At 42.6% G+C, this 21791-nt stretch overlaps 1 protein-coding gene across 4 annotated transcripts in view; it reads left to right on the top strand.

The window, feature by feature from the left end:
• KCNH5 (potassium voltage-gated channel subfamily H member 5) overlaps positions 1-21791 on the top strand; it is a 260681-nt gene that overhangs the window by 22741 nt on the left and 216149 nt on the right. For 3 of the 4 annotated variants that reach the window (XM_045012158.1, XM_045012156.1, XM_045012155.1), the window contains one exon: positions 16921-17044. In XM_045012158.1, coding sequence (XP_044868093.1) covers positions 17022-17044 — 23 coding nt within the window. In that variant the 5' untranslated portion in view covers positions 16921-17021. Of the gene's footprint in view, positions 1-14506; positions 14563-16920; positions 17045-21791 lie in introns of those variants that run through there. The other variant, XM_045012157.1, reaches the window with a different exon arrangement.

Below are 21791 nucleotides of genomic sequence, written 5' to 3'. Positions count from 1 at the left end.
AGATCAAGGAGGTACAAATAAGCATTAGCATCCCATTTTAAAGATGAGTAAACTGAGGCATGGGTAGTTCAATTGTTGTGCCCAAGATTACACGGGAAATCAGCGGCAGGGCTGGCAACAGAACCCTTAATCTCTTGTTCTAATTAGGTCACATGGCTATCCTAATGAAAGTTTAGTAAGACTTAAGGTACCAAAAAGTAGAAAAGATCAGTAGGTTTTTTAAACTGTACTTTTAAAAATACTTTATTTTCCATACAATTTAAATTTGACCAAAAATGGGAACATGGGATTTGTCATATGGGATCAAACCACTGATTCCTCTAATCCGCCTCCTCTAGAAGCTGATATCTGATGCTGGGGGAATGCAGCAACTCCCCATAATGCACCAAGCCAATTGTACATTGATGGATGGGTTGGGAATGTCTTCCTAGCTCATGCAGGTAATCAGTTCTATACCCTGAAGCATGAGATTAGATTATTTTTATTTCACTTAATGACTCATGTTGTCATGGTCATAACATTATTCATGCTTTTTGGAAATCAGCAGCACTATTGGATTCCATGACCTCTTTCATTAGCAGTGAGTTCTATATTGCACGGGCCACAATGAATGGCTCTTGAGTGGGCGAAATCCTGCTCCCATAGGCTTGTCTGTAGTCAGGATAAGGCAAGCAGGACTATACACCCTGTGAAGTAATATTGCTTTGTGTTTATTATACCTGTACTCACAGATTTCAGGTCACCCTTCACTGTCACGGAGCAGGGTTAACGAAAAGGGCTTATTTTTTATTATAATCTTCGACATTTCGAATATCTCAATCTAGTCCCCTCTAATTTCATTCTAGGTTAAATAATGCTATTTTTGTTTGTGATTTCTCATCACATTTTAAATCCCCTCAGACTTCTTTACAGTCATATATTTTGATTGAACAACTGAACATTTATATACAGAATTACTGTAATTTTATAAAATTGAAATTCATGCTGACTCTGCCTTTTGACAGTGGGAGTTTTGTGCACAGATTGAGTGTGGTAGATAGACCTTGGTGTTAAAAACAGTCATATGGTTGATTTTAACATGAACTGGAAACACTCTGTTTAGGAAGCTCAAGAACCTTTCCCTTTCCCCCAGTTTTGGTTACAAAATAGATTAAACTCAAGCGACATCTCATGAAAAGAGTGAAAATGCAAATACAGTACAAAGAAATGTATTGGCCACTGTGTTTCCATGATCCACATGCTGGAGTGGACTTCCCGAAACCCTTGGCTAAAATTACACCCCCCAGTTGAAAAGTATGGGAAGATTTGATGTGACCTCATTTATTTCTGGTAGCATTATACCACCCCTGCTATGAGTTCTTCTAAATCAGCTTTGCCAGGGCTGACTTTTTTTCATCCTGGAGCTTGTAGAGTACTTTCGAAGAGCCAATTATTTTCCCTTTTGGACAGCACCAAATTGCTCCATCAGGTAGTTTGAAAAGGATTTCCCAGAGGATGGTAACTCTGGGCCTCTTCACAAATTGTTCATCCAGCCACAACTGATATTGCCTAAGCTAGTCATTCTGCTGTACTATCAGTGTACTCAGTCAGTGCATTTTTCAGGAACAAAACAAAACAAAAAGCCCACGAAGGGCTTGCTCCAAAGGCCACTGAAGTCAATGAGAGTCGTTCAGCTGACCTGTTTGTGCTTTGGGCCGGGCCCCATGTACCTGTGCCTTTTTTTTTTTTGCCATGTGTTGCTTTTCCCCTTGCTTATGGTTATAAGAAACTTGAAGTAAATGAGCAAATGAATAGATTCCCTAGTTCATTACCCTTTCCCATTGTAAGCACGCTTATCCCTGGTAAATGAGGTTTCACGTAGACTCAGGGCTTGGCTACACTTGCAGGTGTGCAGCGCTGGGAGTTACAGCTGTCTTCGTACAGCTGTGTAGAGAAAGCGCTGGAGAGTGGCCACACTGACAGCTACCAGCGCTGCAGTGTGGCCACATTTGCAGCATTTGCAGCGGTGTTGGGAGTGGTGCATTATGGGCAGCTATCCCAGGGTTCAAGTGGCTGCAACGTGCTTTTCAAAAGAGGGGGGTGGGGTGGAGTGTGACAGGGAGCGTGGGGGGGAGAGAGAGAGAGTGGATTTTTGGAGCTGACACTGTGTCAGCTCCCTGCCTTGCAAATTCTGACCATTTCCCTGACCCCTCATTCACTCTTAAATGCAAATAGCCTGCAGACCAGATAAGCAGCTGCTCCGCCAGACTCCCTTTCCCCCTCCTATCCCCCGCCGTGCTGTTTCTCTCCTCAAGCAAACACTAGCTGTAGACATTCATCCCCCTGCCTGCCTCATTCACAGCAAACAGGAGCTGTGTTTGTTTTTTAGATAAGCAAGCCCCGAGTTCACAACAAAACAAAGAGAGGCATCATAACAAAACAAAGAGAGTTCTTTAGTTAAAAGCATTATGGGAAAATTCTGGAGGCCAATTACAGCGCTTTTGGTGGCCACACTGGCGGAGCAGCGCTGCATCACCAGCGCTGCAATAGTTATATCCGAGGCAGAGCAGGAGTACAGCCAGTGCTGCAGCCAGGGAGATGCAGCGCTGTATGTGCCTTGCAAGTGTGGACGGTGAGTAAGTTGCAGCGCTGTAAACCCACCACCAGCGCTGCAATTCTCCAGTGAAGCCAAGCCTGGTTTACACTGGGGGGGGGTGGGTCTCGACCTAAGATAAACAACTCCAGCTACGAAAATAGTGTAGCTGACGTTGATGTATTTCACGTCCTCACGGCACGGGGTCGAGTGCCGCCGCTCCCCCGTCTACTCCGCTTCCGCCTCTCGCCGAGAGAATTTTTTTGTGGGTGAGAGCACTGTGTTAGAACAGATCACTGATGTTTCCTTTTACCTTTATTAGAATTTGAGGTTTTGAAAAGGGCCTTTTCTTTCTTAGGGCAAAATCTTCCTCTCAGCTCATCACAGTAGTGCACACCTTTGAGTTTTTTGGTTCCCCAAATGTGCAGACCTTCCACCGACATAAGCATGTGAGATGGGACCTGGATCCAGACATTCCACAGCTTTGATTCCAGAGCTGAAGTTTGCAGCTCGGGCCCATTTCTGTACGACACGCAGGGAAAGCCAAATGTTGAAGCTGAGCACTGAGTTGAGCTGTGTCAATAAAGAGAGGAGAAATTTGTCCTCGCCGTCTATCTTCTCCTTTTGCATAATTCATCGGTAAAAGTCCAAAACCTGTGTTTAGGACACAATCTGCTTACATAAAAATGTACAGGTTTGTAACTAGTTTACCCTTGGGACTTCTCAACAGGCTGCAACAGAAAGCAAAAGTAGTTTGCAGGGGAGCAAGCCCTACTTTAAAGACCAAGAGTTCTAATTACCATTATTATTTATTACTTCTCTTGCATTAACACTTAGAGGCCCAATCAGGAGCCTGGTTCTGTTGTGCTAGCACTGTACAAACACCTATGAAGACTTGGGGAGAGAACTTGACTCCACTGCAGGAAGTGGGAGTTTTGCCATTGACTTCAGTGAGGCCAGGATTTCACTTTGGTTTCTGCCCTGAAGAACTTACAATTTAATGCCACAATCCTGCAATCAGATCCATAGGGGCCTTGTTCCCCGATGGGGCTCTGTGATGTCAGGCAGGTTCCACATATGTGACAGGAACTGCCCCTTGCAGAACCAGTTGCAAGATCTGGGGCTAAGAAGACAAGTGACACACAAAGGGGCAGAGGAAAGGTGTACGATCATATATGTAACCTTTTATATACATTCATTTTAAATATTGAAAATATATATACGTAAATAGGTGTCAGCTCCCCTCTTCTCTCCCTCAAACTATCCATCAGGAGTTGTCTGATGCCTTGTAAGTCTGGTAAGGGAAAAAAACTCTCAATAATTGAATGGATTTTTGTTTGACCCTGATAGAACTGAAGATTCTCTCCAGTCTGAAAATTCTTTAGGACAAGTTAATAGAAATACCAGGGCTGAGCACCTTTCACAAGTACCTAAATTCTTAAGCACAAGGGCTATAAGCCAGTGGTCAAATTAATCTGTGGTCTAACTCGTTTGGCTACCTTGCAGTCAGGTCACTGATGAGCTTGGTCTAATAAGTTTATTATAATTAGTGGATCATTTAGCTTTTGAAATGCACAGCATTGCTATTGAAATATCCAGATGATTACAACTGGAATTTGATGAAATTCTTGGGTTGCATTTATAAGTCTGCCTGAGGAGGGATTTTGAATCTGAACTTATATAATGATTGCAGTAAATTGTTGAGCAGTGCTTTCTATCCCAGACACCCCCTTCTTGCCCAGGAGACTGTCTTTTGCTGGGCCTGATCCTGTGACTCCTGTTGAAACCAGGGAGAGTTTTATATCTAAAACTACTACACATTTTCAATATTTATAGTGTTGTTATTTAAAAAAAAAAAACTTAAAAAATTTGATCATGAAAAATTGATACCAATTTAATAGTTTAGAAATGTGTATGTACAGTTTTGTTGGTTAAGGGAAGAGCTAGTTTTTTTCACTGATATTTGATTGGCTGGATTACAATGAAGATATTTTTTATGTTTGTAAATACTTTTTTCTTTCAAGTTACTGACAGCCGGATGCTGCTCTGGAAGAGGGATTGTTACCTCTATTCAGGGAGAACAGCATTCAGTATATGTCACAAGAGGGCGCTCTAAGTATTATTGCATCTACAGATCGGTGTTTAAATCTGAAAGAAAACAGTAAAATGAAATTATTGCCTTTTAGAGTAAACATTTAGTTTGTTGTTGTTACTGGAAGAGCTATATAATGAACAAGAAATGTAAGAAAGTTAATTGAATGGGAAAGACATGTAGTTTGCCTACTTTATCACTGTATTGGTGGCTAGCCAGCATTTAGTGACTGAAACACAGGATTTTTTAAAATGAATAAAACATTATTTTCTGTTTGATGGGAGTCTATAAGGGGTAATGTTATGGGCTAATAATTCTTTCAAGTTAAATTGCATTGCAAGAAACTTGTTTTGACAAAAGAATTATGTGTGGTTTTCACGTACTCGGGAGCTTGTGTGACTGACCGACGATATTTTGAAAGATAAACACTTTCAGTGGGTATTAGGACCCAATCCTGCAGTGCTGACTCCCAGTGGGAGGGAATCTCACTGGAGTAAAGGGGAGTTTTGCCTGAGTTAGGATGGTATGATCAGGTTCAGAGTTGAGCTCTACCATGTCCTGAGAACAGTACACGTTTGAAATTACAAGCCTGATCCTATTGACTTGTGAGCAGTCCCAGCGGTTTCATTAGGAGTTTTGATCAAGTCAGGACTGCAGGATTGGGCCCTAATTCCTGGTGTGCATAGCATTTAGCTTTCAAAACATTGTCAGTCTTTCTCACAAATTACAGTGTGAAAATCAGACATCATTGTTCTTTGTCAAAACAAATTTATTGAAATATAAATACATTGAGGCTAGTGGGGCTGCTCACAGGGGTAGTTACATGTGTAAGTGTTTTCAGGATTAGGTCCTATGTACAACTAAAATTAGGGGCCAAGATTTTCCAAACGAGGAGTCTAAAATTGGGATCCTAAATCCATATTTAGGATCTTGCCTGATTTTCAAGAGTGCTGCACACCCAACAGCTCCCTTTACTTTTAATGGGAGAGGCTGGATGCTCAGCAGTGATGAAAAGTAGGTAGCTACCAAGAAGGCCCTGGTCCTGCAGATGTTTAAGTATGTGCTTATACACATGAATAGTCTCATTGACTTTAATTTTATGCATGTGAGCATCCCATTAAACATGTCTTTGCAAAATCTGCCTTAACTATGGATCTAAGATCCTAAATTTAGGCTCCTATTTTTGAAAATCTTGATCCTGGGATACAATATTTTGTAGCACTATAAATGGCAAAGGAGGTTTTTTTTCCAGGTTTTACTCTCTCGTTAATTACCATGTAAAAACGTACCTTAGTGGTATAAGATGGTATAAAAGCTTTCCATTTCTTACATTACTTCCAAACGCCTTCACTTTCAGCTTCTGCAGATTCCATAATACTGTCAGATAAGTGGCGATTAGTAGCAAATTAGTATTTATTTTTGAAATATACATTTTCACACAAAATGGACCAAATCCTGCTTGCCTTCCTCTTATGAGCATTCCCTTTGAATTTAATGGGACTACCCAGGTAAACAAGGCAGGCTGGATTTGGTCCAACTGCAGTGCGCAGAATTTTAATAGAGAACCGACTCATTGGACATTTTATGGATAGTTTGTTGGTATCTGTGACATGTAAAAAGGTAACTGGGAAAGGTTTGAACTAATGTAACTCCGTGGTAAATCATTTAGGCTATGTCTACACTACAGCCTATGTCGGCAAAATGTATGTCACTCTGGGTGTGAATATTCCACTCCCCTTGGTGACGTAAGTTACAGTGATGTAAGTTTTCGTGTGCACAAAGTGCTCTCCTGCCAACATAGCTTATGCTGCTTGTGGAGGTGGGTTTTTTTATGCCGATGGCATAGAGCGTCTTCACCACACGCGCCTCTGCAGCGCGGTACGTATAGAAAGCAAGCAGTCTAAAACCTATGGCCATCATGCAATAAAATAGCTTATCAGACAAGCAATGGGGACAACCTGTTGTCTTTATTGATGTAAACATCTATTGAGGTAGGTGGGAATTTTGTCTTAGTAAAGAGTGAAGTATCAGAACATACATGAGATTAGGCCTGTTGTGTAGAAACCAGTTTAAGTTTTGAATTTTTGGACAATAAGTTAAATACAGATTATAATGTTTTTCTTTTAGTGTTTGCCTTGGAAATTGCTGTCAACTGCCATGCTCATAGCTGTCATACAAACTACATGGCAATAAAACAGTGAAACATATTTTTTTGTACCCAATTTTATAATTTTTGATGAGCAGCTTTTTGGGGTAGGGGCCGTGGCTTGTAGCGCAATGGTGAACCAATCGTGAGTTGCTCCTCAGTTTGCTATTGTAATATAAATATTAACAACAACTATAGTACAAATAAATATCTGAAGCAGGAAATTGTTCTGTGATTGAATCTGTCAAGCAGATCTCAGGAGTTAGGTTTGGATGAATTTGAAAAGACTGACATGATTCTACATATTTAAAAGGCACAAGGGAAAAAACCCCACTGTATTAGAAAATGTAGAACGGCCTTTACAGTACAGATTAAGAATGTCATGAGGAGGTTTATGGTATCAACATAATGGCTCATCTACAGCACCATGCCCAAGCTTGACCCCCTGATTCTGCAAACTGTTCCACATGGAAAGACTGATGCACCTGCACAGAGCCCCCTGGACTTTAGTGGAGCTCTGCCCATGCAGGTCAGCTTGCAGGATCAGGATTTTCTATTGTATTCGTCTGGTCGTGTGCCATGCCGTGAGTGTGTAGCTGGATCCGTTGACTAAATTCAATAAAATATCCTTATTTGTCTGTGTCAGGGCTTAATTAGATTGGCTAAAAGGAAATCAAATATAAGGGGGGGCATCTGAAAGGTTTTTATTTTGTACAGAGTCTCATGAGTTTTCCAAGAGGAGGTGTGCAGATTGCAGAGCTATGCTGATATTGGTTTAGTTATTGGGACAGTTGATTGACAGTCACGTAAGTGGTTTGGGATTCTCATAAGAGAGTTAAGAAGCAAGCCAAAGTTGAAACAGAATTCCAGGCATTTTCACACAGCCTGTCAGTTCCTGGCTGTGCTCTGTCTGGGTTGGAAGTGCCAAGCTTGTAAAATTGATTTGGATAATAAATCTATTCAGATGGGAAGATGTGTTCTTTCTTTTCTTATTTTTTTCTATTTTTTTATTTCCGGTTGTGTTACTGAGTCTTTGATTTTGCATATCTCCTCCTTCCGACATAGTTGTTTGGTTCCTTAAAAGATTAGTTGCATATTCTCCTGGGAGGAGATGTAAATATGAAATGGTGATTTTTACAAATTGTACTTGAATATTTCTAAGACAAGATGAGCAGAGATGATGTTCTTCACTTGGTTAAACACATCTCCTCCTAGAGTGATTTAGCTGTTCTTGCTTTTCCATCATTATGTAACGTGTATTTTTACACCGCTTTGGGCATTTTATTGTTTAAAAAAAATTACTTGAACATTGTGCTCATTTTTTAAAAACAAGGTTCCCAGGTTTAGAACAAAGCTGAACATTAGCTATTGTGAGATTGTGTAGATAATATTAAAAGTTTGGTGCTGTACTACATATTCTCCTACCTTTTTATATGAAGGAGCTTATCTGCAAAATAGAAGCATGAGAAACTTAAAATATATTTGATTTTTACAAGAAGCAGTGCTAGCAAAAGGTGGAATATTTGCTAACATTCAGTAGTACAGTTGCTTGCCATCTGTATTAAAGTTTGTAGAGATGAGAGTAATGTTAGCTCATTAAAAGGGCTGCTGACCCTTCTGAGATGATAGGAACTCTTTCTGAGGCAGGCATGTCCGATGCCTGAGACCTGCATTCCTGTTCTCCTGTAGACATCAATGTTTTAGAAATATCTAGTAAAGGAATATATACATCCTACAGAACTTTTCTTCAGGCATTCTGCAGCACACTAACAAGATGGGGGTGGGAAAAATGCTTGGTGGACCCAGTGCCATCAGACAAGCTTAGACATCATAAAAATGGACTTTTCTCAAAGGAGATGTAAAATGAAAGTGCATTTTCAGCACATCAATTAAATTCAAGCCAGAGGGAATACACTAATAGATATTTTAACTTAATAACTGTGGAAGTTTTAAAGTTAGCTGCATGTGAATCTTTTCAAATAATGATTTATTGCCAGTTAGCTAACTGGGAAATTCTCGGCTCCTACATTCCTATGTTGGATCAGAGTCTATCAAATCTAGTATCTGGTGTTCAGCAATGGCCAATATTGAACGGTCCAGATGCAGTGTGCCCCACTTTTCCACCTCCTCTGTAATGTGCCTGGCAAGTTGTGCATTGCTGTACGTGGAAGGAAAATATATTCCTTTCTGGGCCACACCATGCAGCACAGCACTTAGTTTACATGAGTTGAAATTACCCATATTTTATCAAGGATTTGTTTACTTGTACCCTACCATCCAGAACTTCAGATCACTTTTATTGCTCATAAAATAATCCAGTTCTTTTAAAAGCTAGTGTGTACTGGACAGCTTGCCTCTCCTGTGGCAATGAATTCCACAGGCTGACTACACACTGTGGTCCTGATCCTATTATCTTAGCTCATGTGAGTAACCTCATGCTGTGCAAGGAATTGTTTTAGTAGTTTGCGGCATATGTACAGGAACGTTATAGGGTTAAATTCTGCTTTTACATTTATTTTAGGTAAATATAACCTGTATAAAATATTAGTGATGCAAATACAAAGGTAGATGTAAGTAAGTGTTTCTGTATTTTTTCTTTTCTTTATTCCTTTATTGTAGGGCTCTTGTCATTCTAATTATATATGTATGTATTAGTTCATAGCATTTGCTAATTTTATTGATTCATTTAATTAAAACCAACACAAAGAAACGTAAGTAACACTAAAAATTAAAATTCCCCAAACTCTACAGAACTAAACTAAATATAAATTAATCTAAAAACATAGTTTGTACCAAGTGGGGATTGAATGCCCCACTAAACTTCTGGTGCATTGATGTGTGTGTACCGTCGAAACCTTTAAATCCCTGAACTCTAAATCCATTGGAGCTGACACAGGGGCACTGGTAGAAAGAGGAAAACTGCCTAAGGAGGTAGCCAGAATACTGCTCTCACTCTGCTTATCAAAGTAGTCTGGAGTTTTATCACTAACCAAATGTTAGCAGAGGCAAAAAATGCCTTCTTCCATTGCCAGCGTCCAGGGAAATTCTTGGACAACATTTTAGCCACAGTGCTCAACGGCCCTTGGCCATATGGAGCAGCCTGTCAGAGGAGATTAGAATGAACCCAAAGTTGACTGTATTTTGAACATGAAGCACACCACAGTACTAGTTTTGACCAAAGCTGTCCTGCAAGTACTGAACATGAAAAAGAAACAAACAAAGCTAACTCTCCAGCAAGTGTAACCAGCAAGAGATTAAGGGAGATGGAGAGCAGAATCCACTCTGGTCAGTTCTGTGTAAATCTTAATCTTGAAAACGATGGATGGTCTAGAAATTCCTTAGGTAGGTAGGTTGTATATTTTGGTAACTAGGCCAAATAGGCAGTGGCGGATTAGCCACTGGGCTGACAGGGCCCGGGCCCAGGGGCCCCAGCCAACTGTGGTGTCCTGGAAAAAATCTGCTGCCAGGCGCTGTAACCCAGAGCCCCAGCCCCCAGGTGGGCAGGGCGAGGGAAGCCCCCTTGTCTTGGCCCTGCTCCGTGGCAGCAGCGCCGGGTTGGGGAAGCCCTCATGCTCCAACCCCCTTCCCCAGCAGCAGCGGCGCTGGGCAGATGGGGCAGGGGAAGACCCCCCCCCTCCCAGCAGCCCCCAATCCCAGCAGAAGCCACGGGATGGGGAAGCCCCAGTGTCCCCCACCCGTCCCTGGCAGAAGCCATGGGGCGGCCGGGGAAGCCCCTGTACCCGACCCTGCTCTCTGGAAGAAGCGCTGGGTGGGCAAGGTAGGAGACGCCTCAGTGCCCAGAAATGTGGGAGGTGGGGGAAGCTCCAGCATCTGGACCCCTGCGGTGGACCCCCTGGTGCAGGGACAGAGCTTCTCTGGTCTTGGGGCTGCAATGGGGGTGGGGCAGAAAGGGGTTGGAGGGTGGAATGGTGAGGACCCTGGGTGGAACAGGGATGGGCCCTGCCCCCAGGGAAGGGACAGAAAGGGGTGGGGCTGCAGGCAGAAGGAGAAGAACAGGGGTGAGCCGCAGGCAGAAGAGGCGGGGGGGGGGAACTCCCCACTTGCTCTGGTCTAGGGCCCCAGGAAACCTTAATCTGCCTCAGCAAATAGGTAACTTTAGTCCCAGACTGGCCGTTGGGAGCAAACCTTGCTCATAGTCACTGCAGAAACCTAAATGTTCGTCCACCATTAGATATCTCCAACAATGTGATCCAAAGCTGTCACATCTCAAACCCGGCAAAACCCCCATAAACTGCTGTGCTGTACCCTCTGTTCAGTTATGTCTATTGTTACCAAGAGGTTAGATTCTAAATGAAAAAAAGCGGGGTGCAAAAATTCGAAACAATTCAGAATATACACCTCTACCTCGATATAACGCTGTCCTTGGGAGCCAAAAAATCTTACCACGTTATAGGTGAAACTGCGTTATATCGAACTTGCTTTGATCCACCAGAGTGCACAGCCCCATCCCCCCGGAGCACTGCTTTACCGTGTTATATCTGAATTCGTGTTATATCGGGTCGCGTTATATCAGGGTAGAGGTGTACTAGCAGTTAAAACAGAGGGTTAAGACAAGCAAGGACTCCTGGGTGCAATCGCTGCCAGAGTTTTGGGGTGTGACCTTGTGCAGGTCACTCAAATCTGTGCCTTGGGTTCTCCACCAGTGCATAATTCATTAATACTACTCTCTGAATAAAGCGGAGGTGTGTTGTATTTCTGTTTCCTGAGTACTTCATCTCTTGATACTAGAAGACATGTCGGAGCCCTTTTCCTGCTGTTTGCAGAAAGACTCATTTAATTTACAGATGCTTGGAGAGGTTCCCATCTTTGTATTCAGAACTGTTGAAAGACCTGTGCACAGGCCCTGATGGTATTTTTAGAATTTGTGTCAAGAAAAAAAATTATATGGGACAGGTTAGCTGATGATTGGCGTTGTCTCCAGTACTGACTAGGGGTGGCTAACCCTGCTTTATTTGTGGAAACTCTGGTGTCTAGCAAAAAAACCTGTTTAGGGTTTTGTTCAAAACTGCAGAGGTAATGTAAAAATTGTCAAACGCAGCTTTGATGGAGAAAATAACTCTATCAGCAATCAAATGGGGGAAAAGACAGGTTGGTGTTATACATATGCATTAATGTGGTTATGATATAAGAAGACTCAGGCAGGATGTCATTACTAAATCAGCATTTTTCAGATTGCATTGGTAAATCTGTGGGCTCTTTCCTTTGTCAAAGTTTTAAAGAGAAGATGCTATATACACAAAGCAAGAGACTTGTATATTTGCCTGTCTTTGGCCTGATGCTTGTTACAATGATCATTGTACTAAATTTAGCCTCTTGCTAAATTTTTGCATTTTTAATTTTTTTTGTGTGTTTTTAATGAAAAATCAATAAAGCAAAAACAAAACAATAACCCAAAGTCAGTGCTGCTTTCCTATCTCCTGTGGGTTTGGTCAGGCTTTGTTAATTAATGCTTTCTGAGCACTCTGCAATCCTCGGATGTAAGATGCTGTAAAAGTCCAAAAGTTTAATATCAGGCCTGCCATATGTCTGCTCTTGGCTGGGACATGCCTCTTCTGCCGTGTACATTGTGTTCTGAAACAGTTACATAACAGGAATATAGGATCAAGATTATCTCTGTCACAGATGATAAGACTACATATCTATGTAATCTGTTTATTGGTTTATGAATCTCAGGTCCTTCAGGGAGTGTCACAAATCCACATGATATCCCTGAATGATTTTATATTTGGATATCTGATTCTGCTGAAAGATGGATACAGTAGAAATGTCAGCCAGTCAGTTTTCTTCTGGTGAATGGAGGACACTCCTGTTTTCATACAAGGTGTTTCTTGCTTCTAAGTGTCTAGAACATCTTAGGGAAGATAGTTATAGAAAATGAGTATTTTTTTGTGTGTGCGCAAAATCAATCCTGTTTGTGATTCAGCACTCATGTAATACTTGTAGATTCACACAGTCTCTCCCAAGTAGGATTTTCCTCACATGGGAACGTGTAAGTCCTGCACCAACGCTGAACTGTGCCCACTTGAGAGGAGTTAATTGGGGTGAATGTTGTGAAGACCATTCAGCAGTTCTAATGCGGGAGAGGGGTTTGGCTGATATGCAGATATATTGGATAAAATTAAAAACTGTCCCATGGGAGCAGTCATATTCAGAATTGGAAATGGCGGGGGGTGTTACTAATGGATAAGGTTCTGTTAGTGCTGCAGTACGGCTGCCAAAATAAAACAGTGGTGCAGAAAAGAACTCTGGTTACGTCTCCAAAGCGTGAACATCTCTTTTACACTCGCTCGTCACAGTTCTGGGATGGTTTTTTTGTTTTGTTTTGTTTTTTGTCCTTACCATGCAATTCTTTAATCTCTTTTTACAGCCCCAGCAATTAGTGATGCATACACTTGTTACACCCACCTAAATGTCCTGGGTTCAACAGTTGAATTCACACCCAAACATTACTGGACTAGTGTTCTGCTGAGAGAGAGAGAGAGAGAGAGTGTGAGTGTGTGAATAGAAAGTCCAGTTAGACAGTAATGGGGAAATGGTGCAGAGAGGGTAACAAACAGGGATACGCTCTTTAGAAAGTAGAGGGAAGAGGAAAAAATACCTGGAGTATCAGTACAGTGGGTGAAATCTTAGCTCTATTGAAGTCAATGGCAAAGCTTCCATTGTCATCCGATATTATGTATGTATTTGTTTTGTGGTATGCACAGAAGCTCCAGTCATGGACCTGGCCACTTGCTTCCCTTTAGGTAGAAAAACAAGTTTAAAAAATATTGACTCCCTCTTCGGATAAAAAAGATTTTTTGGGAGAACTCAGACTAATTATATGAATCTAAAAAGATTGAAGTTCATGAAACCCAAAGCTCTAGCCTTACATCATTCTGTCTTTATTAGATTTTCACAAGGAAAAATATTGATCTTCAGATTTTTTTTTCAAAATTCAAGTTTGTAAAATGTATGAGAGCTGGATATAGAAACTCAAAAATTTTCCAATATACTTACCATGTTGGATAGAATATTATTTGGATTATATACTCTACATTCAAGCCTCTAAACCATAGGAAAGAGTGCAGTATAGAACCTATAAAACACAAATTATCGCTCTTTGATATGAAAATAAGGTAAATATTGCCATAAACAAAAGCAGTAGGCATAATTATCCTTTCACTATTGTAACGACAGCTGCTAAAAATTCTCCTTTAGATCTTTTTTGGACAATACCTGTGCTGAGAGGAAGATACCTGTATCATCACTGAGTTTGTACGTTAGAGACTTTTAATGGCTACATTTCATTAGCTTTTTTGCACCATTCTAGTGGTGAAAGTTACTGAATAGCTCCATAGCCGCCGTAAAAACACATTTACACAATGCTCAGAGATGACCCTGGATCATAAATGGAGAACCTCTGTTTTAGACTATAGGGAGAACATTGTTACAGGAACAATAGTAGAAATGTTTGCATTGCTGATGAGCATATAACACTGTGGCAGTACAGCTGAAGAAAATGGGGTGGCTCTAGGCACCAGCAAAGCAAGCACCTGCTTGGGGCAGCCCATTTGCAGGGGCGGCAGAACCAACAGGGGGCTCTGGGAGCTGTAGTTCCTGGGTTAGCTCCCTGCCTATAGAGCCAGCCCTGGAGCAGGGAAAGAACTACATTTCCCAGCATTCCCTTGGCCACTACCAACTGGAAAGGAAGGAGGGGGACCTCATGCGGCAGCCTGCTGTGAGTGGAGAGTGGTAGGGATACCGTATTTTAACATTCAAAACACAGGACACTCCAGGGGGAGGGAAGCCCCACCCTGCCACCATCCACTCCCTCCGACTGCCCCCCACAGAAACCCCAACCCATCCAACCCACCTGCTCCCTGTCCCCTGATCACCCCCTCCCGGGACCCCTGCCCCTATGTAAGCACCGCTGTTCCTTGTCCCCTGATTGCCCCCTCCCGGGACCCCTGCCCCTATCTAAGCACCACTGTTCCTTGTCCCCTGATTGCCCCCTCCCGGGACCCCTGCCCCTATCTAAGCACCGCTGTTCCTTGTCCCCTGATTGCCCCCTCCCGGGACCCCTGCCCCTAACTAAGCCTCCCTTCTCCTTGTCCCCAAGTGCCCCCTCCTGAGACCCCCCCAACTTCCCCCCTACCTGTCCCCTGACAAACCCCTGGGACTCCCATGCCTATCCAACCGCTGCCTGTCCCCTGACTGCCCCCCCCGAACCCCTGACCCATCTAAACCCCCCTGCTCCCTGTCCCTTGACTGCCCCCCCGGAACTCCCTACCCCCTTCTCCAACCCCCCAGCCCCCTTACCGTGCAACTCAGAACGGCATGTATGGCTCCATGCAGCGCCAGACACGCTGCTGCATACATGCTGCCGTGCTCTCCCGCGGAGCCTACAGCCCCCCCCCCCGCACACACCCAGCACCTGCCTTCCAGATTTGAACACCTCAAAATTCAGGAGTGCTCAAGCTCAGTTTGGGCAGCTGTTAATTCATTTCTCCCAAATCAAATATACTGATCCACTGTAACTTGCTGTAGAAAAAGTAGGATAAAATTGAGCAAGAAATGCTTCTCAGTGGTTATTAGGACTGGAATTGCTATTTTCAACAGCCATTGCCTTTTTTTGGTTTGTTTGTTTAAAAGGAAGACAGTGATATTGCACTGGCAAATTCCCCATAGAAAGAAAGAGTGGAACAAAAGAATAATAAAGGCGCCTCAACTTTTCCTCATTTTATGGAGGACAGTCTTATAATATGCATCCAGATATCCTCCAATCACACAAGCTGAAAATTGTTCCACTTTACTGCAGTTCTGTAACCATATGGGAACCAATCCTGTCCGTGTTCTGTGCACATTCCTGCTGAATGACCCGCCCTGGGAGCAAGTTACCAGTGACCCAGGGCTGCGGCGGAAGGAGGGTGCAGGTGTGTGTGGGGGAGAGCCTAGGGCTGGGGCGGCAGGAGGTGTGTGTGGGGGGCACTGGTGGGGGGGAAGCCCAGCGCTGGGGTGGCAGGGGGTGTGGGTGGGGGAGAAGAGCCCAGGGCTGGGGTAGCAGGGGGGTACGGGGGGGAGCCTAGGGCTGGGACGGGGGACAGCCAAAATTTTTTTGCTTAAGGCAGCAAAAAACCTAGAGCCGGCCCTGCTTCAGAAACACCTTGCTAAAAGCAGCTTTGGAGGAACGACGTTCCAAACTGGTGAATCAGACTGTTTTAGGACTAGCTCCTAATATGTTTGTGCTAATTCATGTATCTGAGCTGTAGGCACTGACTAAAAGAACAGATGAGTGAAGCAATATTTAAACATGGGGTCAGCCTCCTGAAAATACTCACTGCAAATATTAGCATATTTACAGGAACTGATATAGGCTGATAGAATTAACCAGAGCCAACACCTCCTTTTATGTCATAAAATAGACATTTCCAGTCTGTATCTACAATGTTGTTTTCTTTTCTAATCTCAGCCTTGAACTTTTTACTTTCCTTGCTTCCCATCACTATATTAGAGTTCCATTCAGCTTATCTATTATCTGCCATTATAGGCGTGATATAGCACAGTGCATAGCTGTGCAAATTTCTTTCTGCGTGTTAGCTGCTGTCCTCCACCCCAGAGGTGGCTGCCTCTGAATAATTGTGTGAAACACTTTGGGAACTATGAAAAGCACAGTATTTTATTTGTCTTATTATGCAACATGCCTGTCATCAATGCTAGGCACACTGACCATTTAACACACAAATAAACAATTTATAATGTTAGTTCAAGGTTGATATCAAGGCACAATATCCTCATCAGAAGTTAATAGGTGATTCTTAGAACGTACTGTATGAATTGTTTAAGAGCTGGTGCTTGTTTTAGTACTTTTAGGTGAAAAGTGTCAAACGTTACTAGAAACAAAATCTGTCCAACCAAGTGTAAGTTTTCATTTTATAATGCCATATCCTTTTTTTTTAGAGCCTTTAATTTGTTCGGTTATCTGTTAAACTCATATCCGATTGATATTATCAATATGAATATGTCTGCAATTGGTTTTAACACAAGGCTTATTTAACCTTACATGGTGGTTAACTACAAATCTTCCTCTCTCTCTCTTTTTTTTCTTTTTAGAATCAAGTTTTTTACTGGGAAATGCCCAGATTGTGGACTGGCCCGTAGTTTATAGTAATGACGGTTTTTGTAAACTCTCTGGATATCATCGAGCTGACGTCATGCAGAAGAGTAGCACTTGCAGGTATGTAGCCTCGGTATATTTACAAACTAATTATTTATATTGAGTGAAAATTAGTACTCTGCTAAAAGCTTTAAATGATCTTGAAAGCCTTAATTTAAAAATGATCTGTTAAAAGTTTGCAAAATTACCAATTAACTATTTAAGGAACCAGTGCAATCAATAGAATTTATAACTATAAAGGTTGGATACTGCACAGTGCTGAGCACCTTGTCTCTGATCCAGCAAAGCACTTAAACGTGTGGTTAACTGTATGCATGAGTAGTTCCATTGACGTCAATAGATCCACTGAAGTCAATGGAACTAACTGAGTGCTTAAAGTTTAGTACATGCTTATGTGCTTTTGCTGGATCAGGGCCATGCTCAGCATGTTGTAAGATTGAGCTATAAATGAAAAGAGAATATTTCTGATGATAGTATAGATTTGTTTTTACTTTATAACATTTACCAATGAATATATTTTCTGCCATCCATGTTTTGAAAACAAGCTAGTTCTTCCTTTAATTATCTTCTGATTCCTGAGTTCAGGAATTTGTGACTTGCCTTGTAACAGCTGTTGATGGTATAAACGTTCTGAGCAGTGCAGGAATGAAGAAAAATCTTCAGTGGAAAAGGAAACTTTTAAAGACTCTGGGCTAGGTTCTCCTTTGCCTTGGAATTGCTCCTGATTTACACCAGTATCAGTGAGGTCACAGTCGGGCCCTGTAATGAATTTGAAAGAGACGTGCAGACATGGCAGGATGTTTAAAAACTGGGTTTTAGTCCACACAAGTGGAAGATTTTTACTAGTTTCGCTCTAATTGACTCACAAGAGGCCTACCCCCATGAGCACACGGAGGTGCAAACTGCACTTTCTGTCACCATCGGGGCAGTTACCCCTAAGAGCAGGTGGACGTACTGTCACCCCTTGTCTGGTGGTCTGCCAGGAGAGGACAATTTTAATTTATGGCCGGACATCCATCCTAGCCTCCTCAACTGAGTGCCTGGGAGATGCTCTGGGAGAGCTCTGAATCCCTCGGAGATGCTTTCTGTGGACTGGGTTAGCCAACTCCAAGCCTCATAAAGCATGTGCACCAACAGTCCGCTGCCCGGGGCCTACACCTGGTTAGACTGCTGGTAACTGAAGCAACCCAGGGAGCAAATCTGACTCTATACATGAGGTACGTTAACTACCATTCCATTTTCACCAAGAGGCAACAAGCACATCGCTAATGGGAAAACGTAGCTCTGCTTTCCTCTATTGAGGAGGAGGGGAAACCTTTGGAATCCAAGATTCCTGAAAGTATTCAGGCTTCCTGTAGCAGACAATGGTATAGAAACAAGCTTGTGATGTTACCATGCTATATTGAATACAGGCAATAGCAAGCAAGTTTACAAACTCATGGGGGCTGACGGAGATAACCTCATCACAGCCATCCCAGATGCACTGATAGAATTGCCCTGTTGCACTCCCATGATTACATCTATGTTTTCTTTGTACTGAAACACATCTATATAAGCTACTTGCTGCCAGCTGAGCCTCTTTCCCACAGCTCTGCATAATAAGTACAGAACAGAACTATAAGAAAATTTTATTTAAACACCTTTGAAACATGAGGACTTCGGAGTTCTCCTATTAAAAATACCCCCTCAATTATACTTCAGATATTGAAGGTGCCAAAAGGTTTGTTGCCTAGCAGTGTTTTTGTGCATGTTTATGTGTTATGGGTATAACATGTGGAGCAGTCTCCCACCATTTCTCTCTAAGGATGTAAAAGTTTATATGGGGTTAAATTCACCCCTATGGAGAGAGCCGGCATGAGGCCTGTGCACCATTTAAGTCCCTTGTAAACCCTGTTTCAATGATGAAAATGGTCCATGGACGTTGGGTATGTTGGTACTGGTGCTGGAAGGTATAACTCAAGTGGACATACCCGCACTAGCTCTGATGAAGCTAGTATGCTAAAAATAGCAATGTTGTCCTGGCGGCATGAGCGTGGGAGGGGCTAGCCACCCCGAGTAGGTACCTAGGATCTTGGATGGGATTGCATTCAGGGCAGCTGCTTGCACCGCTTTGATTAAAATTCTTATTTAGCTCTGATTGAGCTAGTGTGAGTATGTCTACTTGAGCTGGAAGTTACATCTTTCAACTCCAGTATAGATACCTCCATTGCGTTGGCCCTCTTCACCAGGTCACTCTTATGTTGTTCTTGAGTAGGAGGTTAGTAGGATAAACAGGGCTGCTTTCGAATATAGACTCCATTTTTTTTTCCTCTTCACTTCCAACTACCCATCTACTTTAGAGACTGTCTATTTAGCAACCACCTTTTCATTCAAAGACTGGGTCAGACTCTTTTCTATGCCTGATCCTTAGCTGGTTGAGTTACACTGAGCAGTGTGGTGATTTCCACATGCCCCAGGGGCTCAGAATGCTGCCTCAGCGGAAATTCCCGTCTTTGCTGGTACATGGGGTATGAGGCTGGGATCGAAAAGTTCTCCAACAAGTTTGATGTCCAATGCATGCCTTTTCAGACAGGAACAGCTTTGAAGCTACTCTCTAATAAAAAGTTTTTGGGTAGACTGTGGCTTTTTGGGTTTACTCACTTGAGCGTGTGCTGTTGAGGGTGAGAAATACAGTAGATGACATCGAAGAGGGATTGTGAAGATGATAGCCAATAAATGTCTGGTTTTTGATAGATGGTGTAATTTTAATCAACATGATACATAAGATTTTATTTTCTAAATTGGGTTCTCAGTCTACATGTGTTAAGACTGATTGCTACATCATGTGTGTCCAAAATAGAATTATTTGAGATATAACATAGCATTAGCTGGATTAAAGCAAAGCAGATTTCTGATGCTATGGGATCAGAGTGCTATGGTGCTACATTTATATTGCTTTTCAGCACAAAAATATATACACATAGAGAGAGATACATAATGTAAAACTTTTCAGACTCTAGGCTCTGATTCTTGGGGTGCAGTTTAGCTGTGCTTGGTGCAGGTCCTGAGTACGGTGGAGGACAAAGATAGTTTTATTCCACTATTGTGGCTGTCAGTTTGAAGGTGGGCCAGTTTGTCCCCCAGTGCAAGTTAGAGCAGACCTGAGGCTGCTCTAAAATTTATACCTGGCTGCCAGCAGCCCCAAGTGGCTATTCCAGCAGCTGGGAATAGCTAGAGTACAGAGATGCACCCACAATCATGGCCCTCACACCAGGGGCCTCGACATTAGCTCTACACCACTTGGGGATACCTCCTATACAATAGCAGTTCCCATCTGGCCAGATCGACTGGCTTTATGGCACATTGTAGCAGCTGAGTGGTACAGAGTACCCAGCATGGAGATGAGAACTGGGCAACCAGAGCTTTGAGCTACAGGGCTATAAATATGTTTTTGATTGGCACATATCATGCCAGAAATTGTGTGCTTAATTGTGCACACAATAGCATTGTCTCACACACACAGACACAATTTTTTCAGCAGGTGGAAACTTGTGAGTTGATGAATATTGTGTCCCAATGAAATTACAACTGGGATGGCCTGAGGGGCAGCTGCAGTTTCAGTATATTTAGGCTGCAATTGCACATTCAAACATTCTTTACTTCCAGTTGCTCTAGGAGCTTAAATTGCACTTAGAGAAATATTTCTCTTGTATTTATATGTGCTCATGCAAATATAGATCTTACTGAGTAAATTAAAAGAATAGGCTGTTAGAAAACCTTTCTGAAAATTATATGGTATTGTTAGTAGTAGTCTCAAAATATAATTTCAATGGTCCTTGGTAGCCATTGATTCCTCTGTGCAAGAACTCATGAAAACACACACCCATTGAACACTTGGTTAGCAGAGGTGCCCCAAGCATTGTACATTTGGCATTGTCCGGGGGTTGCTCCATTCCTCTCTTTGCCTTGCCTGTCTCCACAGGCTTGGCTCAGGCCTGGGTGTGGCCTACAGTTTTCAGATGAAACTTGAGCTTCCCTGGGTTCCCTTAACATTTTGAGTGAGTCTGTGCGCCCTGGCGGACCCGTACACAAAGGGACACAGTATTAGGGGATCACAGCTCTTTATTGAGCCGGTTGTTTACAGGCAGCATTATCAGGGAAATTGCTGCACTATTCTAATTCAGTATCTCAGGGGAGTGAGGGAAACATTCACTCCTGGTTTGATCTATTGCTGTTTAAAGTTGGATGAAAAATCTGTGGGTAAAATCCTGGCTCTGCTGAAGTCAATGGCAAAACTCCCATTGATTTCAGCAGGGCCAGGATTTCACCCCTGTATGTCTAGTGAATGGACATCAGTGTTCAAGAATAATTAAACTTGACATTGAGATGGTTTCTCATTTACACTAAAGGCCCCTTATACTGTCAGGGCGGCACAAAGAGGCCTCCTTGTGAACGAGAATCAGGCCTGTGGAGTTTCCACTGAGGTTTATTATAAAGGATGCTGTGCTTTAACTTGCAGACTTTTGAAGCTTCTGATTCGCGAGTTGGTGACTGTTGTTCATTTTGGGTGAATCCTTTTCAAGGTGGCATTGGCCAGCACAATGCTGTCGTGCCCCTTTTCATCTAATGCCCCTTGATAAACAGGGTTGTAATTTTGGTTTAGGATCCTGCCATGCTTTGCCATTCACCCAGCCTTCAGAACCTCACAGTATTATCCATTAACACGAACAGGGCACTACTGGTGACACCACCAGCAGCGGTCTGAAACTGACTAGGAAGGCAAGAGTCCTGTGCCCACTCAGAGCTGCACTGTATTGAATGGTTCTTC

The sequence above is a fragment of the Mauremys mutica genome, chromosome 4 (assembly GCF_020497125.1).
Source record: "Mauremys mutica isolate MM-2020 ecotype Southern chromosome 4, ASM2049712v1, whole genome shotgun sequence".
In the NCBI taxonomy this organism is placed as follows: Eukaryota; Metazoa; Chordata; order Testudines; family Geoemydidae; genus Mauremys; species Mauremys mutica.
This window is presented reverse-complemented; position numbering and strand designations above follow the sequence as displayed.